The 13,870-nt window shown below is 37.3% G+C and overlaps 1 protein-coding gene across 6 annotated transcripts in view; it reads left to right on the top strand.

The window, feature by feature from the left end:
* The window catches only part of LOC131158334 (uncharacterized), a 118,327-nt gene that overhangs the window by 38,583 nt on the left and 65,874 nt on the right, over positions 1-13,870 (top strand). For all 6 annotated transcript variants that reach the window (XM_058113124.1, XM_058113125.1, XM_058113123.1 and 3 more), the window contains exon 7: positions 11,710-11,779. In XM_058113124.1, the coding sequence (XP_057969107.1) occupies positions 11,710-11,779 (70 nt within the window). The remainder of the gene's footprint in view (positions 1-11,709; positions 11,780-13,870) is intronic.

The following is a 13,870-nucleotide window of genomic DNA, read 5'->3' as shown; positions in this document are numbered from 1 at the left end:
AGGGAAGAAGTTACCATATTGGTTGGTGTGGAAAAGATTCTTTTTATGGCTTCTTTATGGTGTATGGGCTGTGGAAATTTCAACAGAATGTGTGTTTCAGAAGTTCAGCGCGATTGGAAGTCTCTTGTTATCTCTTGTTAGGGCGTCTTGAGTTTTTTGTCATTGTTTATTTTTGCAATTTTCTTTTTGGTTTTCCTGAGGATTATCAGACTTCGTTAATGGAGATGTCCTCTCTGCTGCTTGTAAAATTATACACATACCCCTAAGACTAAATGAATTACAAACGAACATATACTTTACTTTACACAAATATTACAAACAGGCCCCCAAAATACACATAATACTATACTAATTAAACTAAATGCATAATAAAATACTAATTAAACCCGGGAATTATCTATCCAATTCTTCTTAAGCAGTTTTCAATGTGGATCTTCCCAAGGTCTTGCTTCTTGTCGTACATCAACTCTCCCCCAGAAAAAATTCTGCCTCAAATTTTGAAATGTTGGAGGATCAAAATGGAGAAGCAAACTTGGACTTTTCAAAAGCCAAGCTTAAATGAGGCAAGAAAACATGTTCCAGTGGCTGCACCATGGACTAGACTTTAGACTTAGCATCAATGAACTCATCAAGGATGACAACTCTACAATAGGAATGTTTGAAGGACTATGGATGTCGTTAAACACTTCCATTGCCTTGCTTGTAGTGTCTTCAATTTGAGTGACTTTGACATGATCACCTTGGATTCTTTGTCCTGGTTGGTTGGTTGAACAGACTTGAATGATTTTGTTCCCATTGTAGTGGAAGACATGTGTTCCCATGTCCTTGAGTTGCACCTAAATCTTCCAACCAAGGAGAGCCAGGTAGTACATGACCAATGTTCATGGGTATGATTTCATACCAAACATTATCAAAATAGTCACCCGTGTGGATGGGAACTAAACATCTTTCACAAAAATGTATGGTAATGTTGTCAATCCAAGATATATTATATGGCAGTGGGTGAGGTTTTGGATGAATTTGTGTATGACTCCGTTTCTAGAAACCACGTTCGTAGGACATCTTGACGAAATTGCATACATTTCCTCCATGCTTGAGAAATGTGTGGAAATGCTTGAAATTGTGCCCAAGGTGTGATAAATGGCATTCCTTTGTCCAATAATTTGTCACCACGTTGTTGGATTTATGCATATATATGCTGCAGCTATATATATCACGAAAGGCCCTTTAACACAATTTCCCACAAGCCTGACTCCCAATTCCTCAAAAACTATCTCCAATTCACCTTGATATTGATTGTACTGCTGAAATGAAACAAATTTGCAAAGAAAACTCACAAATTACAGCAGCAAAACCTGATTTTTTAGTGCTGGCAGTGAAAATTTCTAGGGTTTTGTCCCAAATTATCACCGTTGCTTGCAATATGTTGTGTCCATGAGCAAAATATCTCCTTGCAGATCAAAATATCGCAGACAAAACACAAAATATCGTGGCTAAAGCAATTTTTCGCGAGACTGGAAATTGCAGTACACTGGAAGTTTCCCAGTTGCAGCTCACTAGTGTGTGGGGTGTGCACGCCATCAGTGAGGCACCTCCAGCGATGAAACTTTGGTTGAAGGGAGATCAAGGGATGAGGACTTTAGCAGTGGTGGCAGGGTGTTAAAAAAATTATCAAATGTAGGGATTAAGGGGGCCGACGGCTGGAATCCTTTTGGCTGGACCGTGAGACTGTTCCGGTGATCAGAAGGCGATGAAATTATAGGGTAAGAGGCCTTGGGGTGTTCTGTATTTGTTGGTGTGGGATTGAAATGGAAGAATGGATATCAAAGTTGGGCTTGATACCAAATGATGCAGGGGCAGCGTCAAGATTCTGCAGCCATGGGAGAGATTAGAAGGAATAGAAGAGAGGAAGGAAGGGGAAGGGAGGAAAAGAGAAGAAGGGAGGATTAATACAGAACAGAGGGTGTGAGAACAGAACAGAGAAAAGAAAGAAGAATAAAAAGAAGAAGAAGAAGAGAAGAGGAGAACTTACAGTACAGAGGAGAGACGGAAAGAAGAAGAAGAGAGGGAGAAGAACATGGCAGAAGAGAAGAGAGAAGGAGATGATGGGGGATTGAAATGGAAGAATGGATATCAAAGTTGGGCTCTGATACCAAATGATGCAGGGGCAGCATCAAGATTCTGCAGCCATGGGAGAGATTAAAAGGAATAGAAGAGAGGAAGGGGAAGGGAGGAGAGAGGAGATGCTGGGGGAACTCATGTTCAGTTCAATTCAAATTCATAAAAAAATAACTTACTACATGACTTACACTCTCTATTTATAAGAAAGCCTAAACACATAAATTACACACATACCTTTAAAACTACATGAATTACAAACAAACCCATACTTATTTATAAGAAAGCCTAAACACATAAATTACACACATACCTTTAAAACTACATGGATTACAAACAAACCCATACTTCACACAAATATTACAAACAAGCCCCAAAAATACACATAATACTATACTAATTAAGCTAAATACGTAATAAACTACTAATTAAACCCATCAATTATCAATCCAATTCTTCTTAAGTTTTCTCCAACATGGATCTTCCCAAGGTCTTGCTTTTTGTCCTATATCACCTTGTTGTTAAGGGATATACTCAAATGTATGGTTTGGATTATTCAAATAGATTCCCTCCAATCACTAAAATTGCCTCAGTATGTTTGTTCACCTCCTTAGCCTCTACTTGTCATTGGCCTTTAATCGGTTAGATGTGAAGAATGTTTTCTTACATGGTGGTCTTCAGAAGGAGGTCTATTTAGAGCAAACATTTGGGTTTGTTGCTCAAGGGGAGTCAAGCTTAGTGTGTTCGCTCAAGAAATCATTGTATGGTTTAAATAGTCTACTAGACCATGGTTTGGTTGATTTAGTGTTGCAGTACTTGAGTTTGACCTCTGATAGTGTGCAGTAAATCACTTTATATTATATTGTTAGACTTTATCTGACAGGATTTTGTTTATTGTGTATGCGGATGATATTGTATTTTCTGGAGATGATAATCAAGGTGTCTAGGATCTAAAGCTTTCCAATAGACCAAATTTCAGAACAAGGACTTTGGACCATTAAAGTACTTCTTGGGTATAGATGTATTGAGATCTTGATATTTTAGATTAGACTTAGCTGTTGGGATCCAAATCTATACATACACCATGGATCCCAATAGTAAGCTAGTGCTAGATATGGCTGATTTGTTGCTAACCCTGGATAGTATTGGAGACTTGTTGGAAAGTTGAATTATTTCATAGGCACTTGATTGGACATATCTATCGCAACAAGTGTTGTGAGTCTTTTTCTCGATTCTTCGAGAACAAGTCACTGGGATGCAGTAATTCGCGTATTGATATATCTCAAAGGTGCACCTAGGAGAGGTCTTTTATATTAGGATAGGGATCACACTTATATTCAGGGATGTATAGATGTAGATTGGATTGGGTCACCGTCCGACAGAAGATCCACAACCAGGTGTTGTATCTTTATTGGTGGTAATTTGGTTTTTTAGAAGAGTAAGAAAAAATTGTGGTGGCTAGGTCAAGTGCTGAGGTAGAGTATAGGCCTATGGCTCACACTACATGTGAACTTGTTTGGTTGAAGAACATGTTGGAAGAACTAGGTTTTCCACATTCTTAGCCTATGGAGTTGGCGTGCGGCGAGCTTCTATTCATATTGCCTCCAATCCAGTCTTCCACAAATGGTCAAAGCACATTGAAGATTGTCACTTTGATTGGGAGAAACTTATGCAGAAGCTCATTACAACCATTCATGTCACACTTTATTTGTGACTTGCTGATTTATTCACTATAGTCTTGTGCTCGTGTGAAATTCATTTACAAAAAGCTAGGAGTTTTACTAGTTATTTCGGTCATTTAACAATATTAGTATGTGCTAGAGTTATGTTAGTAAGTGTGAGTTAGTAAGGGTATTATGGTCATTTATATGTACTTGACATATATTGTAAATAGAAGGAGAGACCTATCATTGAGGTTAGGTCTTCGATTTTACCCATTTATTCAACAAGCAAGAAGACACACAAAAGCACAATGGCTATTTCTCTATCTCTCTCTCTCATTGGCTATATGACTATTTAACCAAACGTGAGCGAGATTTTCTTAGATTGTTCTTACTTATGTTAGCATTTTCTTGCTCTACCATAAAGTCTAAGATGAGTATGTTTGTTCAAATTGTTATGAAGAGTGCAAGGTCTTACGCATTTGTCACGGTGTGAGTGATCTTAGCCTACTCATAAGCTGCTTGATCTCCAATTGAATCGTATTCAAGTTCAAGTCGAGCTTGACCTACTTTAGTAGTTTGTTAAATTTAGTTTGAGTTTCATAATGCTCAACTTGGATGCTCTATGAGTCTAATCAAACTCTCATTATTGATAAATTAGTGGGATTGAAAATGAAGTTTTTAAAGAATGGTACTGTGAATATTGGTGTTGAATAATCTATTCTTTCTTTATTGCTAGGATGGCAGGTTGTGTTATTTTGAGGCTGGCCTTACTTCGATGTTCCTTTGGGTGGTAATTCTATTCCTTCTTCATTTTTGGTCAATAGTGTTTATGAGAGAGTTTCTTGAAAGTTGAATGGCGGAAAGGAGTGCTGTTTATTTTAGGGTGCCTTACCACTCCTATTCAGGCTTGTCTTTGATTCCATTTAATTATTTATTTATTTTTGGGATACTTATGAGGGTGGCATGTAGATTAGAGAAGTTAGTGATGGAGTTTTTGCTAGGGGTGTCTGAAAGAGGGGCACAGATTATGTTGTTGGTTGCTTCACAGTGAGTAGATCTAAGTGGGAAATAGATTTGGGTTTGGGTGATTTGGTGACCAAAAACATTTCTTTTTTAAGTAATAGTTATTTTTCTTTTGAAACTTGACCCTCTTTAGTATCATGTGATTCAATGTATGTTTGAGATTCAATAATAAGAGGGGATGCTAAAGTTGGAGCCAATGTCACGTATGTAAGTGTCTAGAAATCTTTTTCCTAGATTTATCATGTCTTTTCCCAATTTTTGGTTTAAGGTTGATAATGGGGAGTTAGAGAGACCCTTTGAAGAGGAGGAAGTATATGGGGGTGGTTTTTGGTATTGGATAGGGATAAGGCCCCAAGATTAGATGGGTTTAACATAGCTTTTTCCGAAGATTTTTGAGAGGTTTTTAAGGGCGATTTGTTGAATGTTTTTACTAAATTCTTTTAGAATGTGATTTTGAGCAAAAGCATCTACTCCTCTTGTACTGCATTGGTGTCGAAAAGGTCCAAATCTATTGACGTTGAGGATTTTAGACTTATTAGCCTTGTTTCTAGTATATACTAAATTATCATCCTAAGCTAATAGGATGAATGAGGTGCTTGTTGATACCATTTCTACTACCCAAAGTGCATTAGTTGGGGGAGGCAAATAGTGGATGCTATTCTTGTGGTCAAGGTGGTGGCATAGGATGTTCATAGGAAAGTGGTTTTTTCTTTAAATTAGATTTTGAGAAAGCTTATGATAGAGTAAGTTGGAGCTTCTTGGATAAAGTCCTTGAGAGAAGGGGTTTTGTGAGCATTAGCATCGGTGGATTAGGGGCTGCTTGTCTAATGTGTGGTTCTTGGTGATTGTTAATGGTGAGCTGAAATCTTGGTTTAGATCTTCTAGGGTTAGTTTTATTTTCCTTTGCTGCTGATGTGTTGCTCAGGATGTTGGATGGGGCTATGGAGATGGGATTGGTTGAAGGTCTGGAAGTAGGGAGAGAGGGAGTGGGGCCACTGAAGTGGGGTGTGGCATTTTGTATTGTCGCATGTCCTACTTAGGAGTTCCTTGGTGGGTATTCCTAGAGCAGTGGATTTTTGGAATCCGATAGCAGAAAGGGTGACTAAGAGGTTAGATGGCTTGGAGGGGCTCTTTTCTCTTTAGGGTGTAGAATAACCTTGATGCAGGCTTGTCTTTCTAGCATTCTATTATGTTTCTTGTCTGTCTTTAGGATTCCGATGGGAATTTCTAGTAAACTTGAGAGAATCATGAGAGATTTTTTGTGGTCTGGTTGGGCCGGGGGGAGGGTGGGGGTTGTGATCACAGGGACCACTTAGTTAGCTGAGGTGAGGTTTGTAGGTCTGAAAAGGAGGGAGCGTTGGGTCTAGGGAAATAGGTGTCTAAAAACACGGCTTTTTTTGCTAAATGGCTATGGCATTTCCCTTTAGAAGAATTGTTCCTTTGGCATAGAGTATTAAGAAGTACTCTACTTTGCAAAGACCCTTGCCTGGGTAATGAACAGCTAGCACAGACTCACTTGTATTTTCATCCTTTATGCAAATTTGTTGTGACTCGAGTCTGGTTTTCACAAACTCTTGTTGTGACGCCTCGAACCTGCCCAAAGGGGCCCGGGTGCCACGTGTTTCCATTTACCTGTATTTGATACTATAACATCAATTACGCAGCGGGGAAAAAAAAAAAAACTAACATCCTTTATAACATACCAGAGTTCTATAATCATAACACAAAAGATAGCATCCTCCAACATCGAGTATTCAAATATATTCATCTCAGAAAACTTAAACAAAACCCAAAAATATACATCAAAAGTCTATACCCTCTCTCTCTCTCTCACAAAAATGCTACGCCACTAGGCCAGCCTTGAGCTCACTGAGCTCGATCACGCGGAGGTCCTGAAAAAGATAAAATTTCATATTGGGTGAGACACATCTCAGTAAGATGGAATAGATTAACACCAGTGTGTGACTATCATGAGGTTTGTGTACAAAATATATAATCATCATTTACAAATTAATCCACAATTATAAAATCATTCTCTATCCCTACTCATACACATGCAGCATATTTTACTAACGAGAGTTCCCAAGATTAGGGTGATTACCCGCCCATACAAGTAGTACCCCTTTGCTCTGATACCTTATGCAACCTATAGCTACAATTGAAGCATATTAGGGTACTTACCTTACTCGGTAAGCTCTCAGGTGGATAATTTATCTCGTATTCACACACATTCACACAAATATTTATTAGCGAAGTTTCCCGAGAATAGGGAAGATTACCTGCCCATACAAGTAGCTTCCCTCTGCCCTAATACGTTATGCATCCTGGCATGGCTACATTTGATACCTATTAGATCACTCGCCTTTCTCAGCAAGCCCTCGGACGGAGAGTTTACCTCGCCCCAAATAAATATAATACTACAATATATAATACATTTAATACTTCAATTCACATTCGCTGAGATTGAGGCGTTACGTATCGCTGCCCCTTGAGACCTTTCACAATAATCGTGATCGGGGCGTTACGTATCGTCGTCCCCTGAGACCTTTCTCAATATTACACATCACATAAATTCTTTTCCCATTCATTGTTCTTATATTATACATTTGGTTAAATTAAACAATTATGCATTTAGAACTTACTACCAGATGGATAATCACTGTCATGCTACCCCCCATGACGGGTTGTGTAGCCTGAAGGCTGGACTTAACCCTGGTTGGCCTACCAGAGTTTAATCAATACTAACCTCTTCAGTTTGTAAGTCAGATTGGTAGTTCCCATATTGATCTAGACTTCAGGAGGGACTCAACCCTTCTCAGCTCAATCGACCATCCCGTCTCCACACTCTTTCTAAGACGCGTGGGTGCACTAAGCTTTGCAGAAATCACACGCAACAGTACTGTGCTTCACTATGGTCCACCGGAGTTCTCAAATCATAACATAGCAATTTAACATTCACATCCTGCTCTGATTAACAATTCACATGCAGTATATATTCTCATCACATTTCAGTATTTCCAACATCTCATAAATATATCATAATTCATCACAGTATATTCATTTTACTCTTGCCACACCATTTGAATAATATGCATAAATATATATATATATATATATATATATCATAAAAAATAATAAGCCAACCCATGTTCATCATCTATTTTACTGAAAATACTCATCAAATTATCTCCACAATTTCCAGAAAATCCATTGCTTTAATCATTCCATTTTCACAAATAATTACTATAGCCCTAGACTAAAAAATCTCAGTTTAAACGGTTGGCTTTCAATACTCGTAGGATAATCATATAAATACGAAAATAATTTCCATTTTTTCCGGTGAAATTTCAAATCATCTGGCTTAATCTATTCCCCTTACTTGGTTTCCCGAACTACGCCTGCAGGGACCCCAAAATGACGCCTGCGACGCTCACCCAAACCCTGATTCAAAAACCCTAGTTTATCAACTCAAATCCCATATCAACAACTATTAAACATCCCCAAGCCCATACGCCCCTTTTAAATAATCATATACTAGACTAACGACTCATTTCTACCTTTACCTCAGCTTTGGGTAAAAGCTTGGAAAGACCCCGTTCGAGAATCCACTCCGCTAGACTTGTAGAGAATTTCCCCTAGATCCTTGTAGTGGCTTCCGATCGTCGAATCATGCGACGAATGACGAGAAAATCAAAGAGAGAGAGAGAGAGAGAGAGAGAGAGAGAGAGAGAGAGAGAAGCGTCGTTTTTTAGAGAGAGAAAGTGAGGAATTAGGTTTCTTAACAATGAAGAAATGAAAAATCCTTTTTATAAGCCGTAGACTCGGCCAACCTCGTCGATGAAATAACGTCTTCATTGACGAGTTACTGAAGGACGTTCGTCGACGAACAAAGGACATTGAAATTTCTGTCGTTCGAGATCTATTCGTCGACGACGCCTGAACTTTGTTGACGAACCACTGAAGGACCTTCGTCGACAAAAATAGGGGATTTGTTGACGAAGCCTACTGTTTCAAAAAAAAAAAAAAAAAAAAAATCCCCTTTTCCATTCCTTCATTATTTTCGATAAATAAATTTTCCGGGTCTCTACATTTGTCCTTCAAACTTAGCCAGAGTGGATTCTCTTCCGAGTGAAGCGTAGGTAGCCACCTTCACTTTCTTCTTGTGTGAACCAGAACATAATGTGCCCTTCCTTTTAGGAGTGGAAGACTTGTTCACTTATGTTCCTAAATTGTATCTTTTTTCATGGAATATCTTGAATAACTTGTTCAGAGTTATTGGTGAAAATTGGGTTTTTCCTCCTTTGGATGGGTTTTTGTGCCTCTAATTTTAGAGGCTTTGGAAGGGGGAAGGAGAGGAAAGCATCGTGAAATGTTTGGTTTTTGCCATTATTTGGTGTATTTTATTGCAGAAGAATGCCTAAGGGCGTGTTGGTATCGTTGTTGTTTCTGGTTTTCTGTTTCTGTTTTTTCCAGATGCAAAAACGAAGCTTAAAAAAATGTTTGGTTTTGTTTTTCCCGGAGCTCCCCCAAAGGAAACCATTTCCCTTGTTTCTGTAAAAACCAACAAAACGTGGACTTTTTGCTGGATCATGTCGATTTTAATTTAGATCTAATTTTTGTTTTGTTAAAATTAGATCTACTAGATTATTCTAATTAATGTAAACTAGATCTACATTAGGTTATTTCAACTAATGTAAAATGTTGATATACCAGCTGGTCAGTTCATTTCATTTGTTTTGATCCATCAAAATTATTGTTTATTGCAATTAATGGAACTGTCTGCTGGTTCATATGGAATTTAATGTGGATCTAATTTTTGTTTTGCTAAAATTAGATCTACTTGATTATCCCAATTAATGTAAATTAGATTGAAAAAAATTGAAAATGAACAATGAAAACAAGTTTTCAATTTTCAGTTCAATTATAAACTGAAAACAAACAACCAAACGTGTTGACAGTTTTCAGTTTTTATTTTTTGTTTCTGGTTTTCGTTTTCAAAATTTTTGGCAGTGATACCAAACTGCTATTAAATTTTTAAAGGTATTGTTGTGATAACCATACTCTTTAGCCATGGTAAATTTAAATTACTTTCTTAAATTGCATGGTTGTTGCATTTGCTTTTGTGTTGAATGAGTTGATACTAAGCATGTTGTGGTTTCTGATTATTCATCTTTGGATGGGTGGAAATGGAGTTTTCAAGGAAAAAAAGTTGGAACTTTCATGAATTGAATCCTAATGAGGAAGAATTTTAAGTTTGTTATTTTTAAATACTCTATATGAATGCACATATGTTCTCCTGGGTTTATTTAGCTGCATATTTTTGTTTTAGTTGGAAAATCTGCATGTGATGGATAATTGATCTTGTAAGGAAGATAGCTTGTGTGTGCATCTATTATGTGAAATGGCTGGTATTGCATGTGTTGTTTGTGGATGTGATATTGTGAAACTTCAAACTTGAGCAAGTAGGATTGTGTCTCCCTTGGGTGAAAGGCCCAAAACCTTCGATAGGCATTTCCATGTTAAGTGATGGTTGGCCAAGCTAGGAATTGACACTTGTTTGAAATAGCATTACTATGTTGAAATGTGTGCTATTTGAAAGTCTTGTGATTGCTTAGAATAAGGAATGTGTTCATGACAGTATGCCTGTGCATGCATATAAAGAAGTCATTTTAAAATAGAGAAATCTTTATATGAATTAGAGGGAATTAAGAATATCTACTGAGCTCGTGGTTGCTTAACCTGCTTTTGTGACAAGTTCAGGTTCAGAATTAAGGAAAGCCCACTTGTTAATTTAATAATTTTTCCAAGAGACTGCCACAGGTTGGCAGGAAGATATTAAGCATGTGTTTTGTTGGCGAATGTGTTTCCAGTCTAGGAAGTATGGAAAATGTTGTATATAAAGTGAATGCAAGGTAAATATTGTGTATGAAGTACAACCCAATATAAGAGTTTGTCAGTGAAAGTAAAACATTATGATTGTACTATAAATATATGTATGTATTTTGTGTTTCAATAAATACTCTTTCCCAACTAACTTATCACGTGTACTCGAATGATGTTTTTGCAAAACTATTTTTTCCCTTGGCCTGGTCCTCCATCAGATTTTGGATTGAGTTATGGCAGGTCATGTACCAAAAATAGGGATGTGACAGATTGGTAGTAGCTTTGGTTAGATTGGGCCTTACTTAAAGAAGTGGCCTTCACATGTGGTTAAGTCATTTGTAGGTTTATGTTAGGTGGATTTAAGCATATGCATAAGTAAAATGAATACAACTAGTAGTGGTTCTTAGTTAGGATTGTTAATGCTTGCATGTCTATGATAATATTTCACGATTGCATGAAAGCACTTGACATTTTTTTCCTAAAGGAGAATGAGACAAAGGCGTGGTCCAACATCTTCAACCCCACTAGAACAGGGTGTTAGTTTTGAGCAGAATGTTCCAAGACAATCTGAGTATTTAGCTGGGATTTGTACAGCCTTATGGACTATTAATCAAGCTATAGCCATGATGGCTCAAAACAATCAGCTGGCTCATCAAGCTATACCTATGGGGTATTAATCAAGCTGTAGATATGGAGGAGATATGCAATATGCCTCAAAATCTTCAATATATATATATATTTAGAGATGCAAGTTGCTGATTTATGAAGGGACTGGTTCAGGTTTTGTCTAGTTTTAATGTAACCTGCTTGGAATTCTTAATTTATTTTATTTTTTGTTTTTCTATGCCATAAATTGCTCATTACAGGAATTAGTCATTTAAGGGAAAGTATGCTGCTTTGGGGGGTTGCATCTGTTGCTTTTTTATTATTCACATCTATAATCTTTTGATTGTTAGAATATTTTTTCATTTAAAATCCTTGAAAGATTTGTTTGATCTTAAGATGTTCTTCTATTTTTCAGCATTAGTCCCAGCAAGGAAGCTGATGTGGTTGATAATAAACTGTCGGAAGAAGAGAGACTAGTGCTTCAGGTGAAACCATTTTGATGCACAACTTAAATATATATATATATATATATATATATTAATATTTGCAATTTAGGTTAAAGTTTATTGTGCCAATGGAACAGAAAACAGCAAGGCAAAAGATTTCTTTCCTTGCTTCAGCCCACATTTATTTCCTTATATTTCAATTCATTATTTTGTACAATTGGCATGTATTTAGTTTACATGTATAGGGCTTGATAGAATATAGTTTACTTGTATAGGGCTAGAATCACGCTAGACATTATTTACTTTCCATGTATAGCATTCTTGTAAAGTCTATATATAATATACAGAACTCAAGGCCAATTCATTCGGCCATTCACAAAATATTTGATATGGCATCAGAGCCAGCTGACTGCTAGTTTTTTTTTTTCCCTTCGATTTTTTGTCTTCTTGGTTTCGTGGCTGTTGTGGTTTTTTTTTTCTCTTCTGGAATTTTTCTCTGTTCTTTCGGTACTTCTGTGGCTGTGTGGCTGTCTGCACGGCAGGTTTTCGGGTTGCCATTTATTCCTCCAGATTCGGTGGTGAATATGTGTCTACTGAGTTTCAGGCATTTTTGGCTTCTAAAGGCATTATTCATCAACGTTCATGTCTTGCTACTCCCCAACAGAATGGAGTAGGTGAATGGAAAAATCGTCACCTCCTAGATGTGTTCTGTACTCTCTTGTTGGAATCCTCTGTTCCATCCTTGTTCTGGGTTAAGGCTCTGAAAATTGCTACTTGATTAATCGTTTACCTTCTCAAGTCCTACTCATGGAGTCACCATATGTCCGTTTATTTGCTAAGCAACGTTGTTACGATAACCTTTGTACTTTTGGTTGTGTATGTTTTGTTCATCTACCTCCTCATGAGCGACATAAATTATTTGCTCAATCTGTTCAATGTGCATTCTTGGGATATAATGTGTGTCAAAAGGGACTTGTTTGCTATGATCCTACATTACATCGTACACGCATTTCTAGGAATGTTATTTGCTTTGAAAATCAACATTTCTTTCCTGTGTCCTCTGTACCCTCTTCTCCTACTGTGATTCTCCCCTCCTTTGAGGAGTAGTTCTCGGATCCTCATATGCTTAAGGAATAGTTTATTAGAAAGTGATTTGGACATGTACCGGCTTTCAAGATTTTGCCATATAGCTGCTGGAGAATCCTCCTTCATCACATGATAGAGCACTTCGTTGGCCAAACACAAACGTATTGTGGAAATAGCCTTTGCCTCCAATTCACTCCAAGTTGCCTCATCCATACCTTCCGGTTGAACACCATACAAGGCCTTCACCATTCCTTGCTGCACAAGCAAATCCTTCACTCTCTTTTGCCACAAACCGAAGTTTCTAGTTCCATCAAATTTGACAACGTCAAACCTTGCTGAAGAAGAACTCGATGTCATGACAACAACACTCTGATACTAATTGTTGTGAAAAGAGTATGGGATTGCACTGCGTAATTTATAAACGCAGCAAACAATGAAGGACCAAAATCCAATTCACACACGTAGTATATCTGAAAGCAACAAGAATCAACACGAAAATATATGTGGTTCGGAAAAGCCTACATCCATGGGAGCAATCGACAAAGGTTTCATTATGAAAATTTAAAGTACACAATACAGTGGTTTATAATGATCTTCTTCTTACACAATATGCCAGAAAGACATATTTAACAATCCCTCGGAGGCTTTCCTCCAAATACCCAACCGTTCCAATGTTCACATTCAAAATTTGAATTCTTTCTCGCAGCCCCGAGAGTAATCATCAATGAGAAGGGTCAATTTGTCGACAATTATTGGTCCATTCGTTGACGAAATAGGCCTTTTCGTCGACGACTTCTAAATGTATGAATTTTATTTGTCCTTTTATGTTCCAAACATTTCTAGGAACTTAATTTCCATGTCCAGATTAGACAATGACGGTTATGGTTTGTATTTTGAATATAAAGGTTTTCGTCTAATGAAAGGTGGCTTCTGTGTTGGTTTTGATGTTTTGTCTAAGGAGTTGTATAAATTTAATCTTAATGAAAAATTTACTGAAACAGTCCTCACCTTGCATCATAATGCTAGAACTAAACGTAGTAGAGT

This window comes from Malania oleifera, chromosome 6 (assembly GCF_029873635.1).
Source record: "Malania oleifera isolate guangnan ecotype guangnan chromosome 6, ASM2987363v1, whole genome shotgun sequence".
Classification (NCBI taxonomy): Eukaryota; Viridiplantae; Streptophyta; class Magnoliopsida; order Santalales; family Ximeniaceae; genus Malania; species Malania oleifera.
Note: the sequence above shows the minus strand (reverse complement) of the source record. Positions and strands in the feature narration are given on the sequence as shown.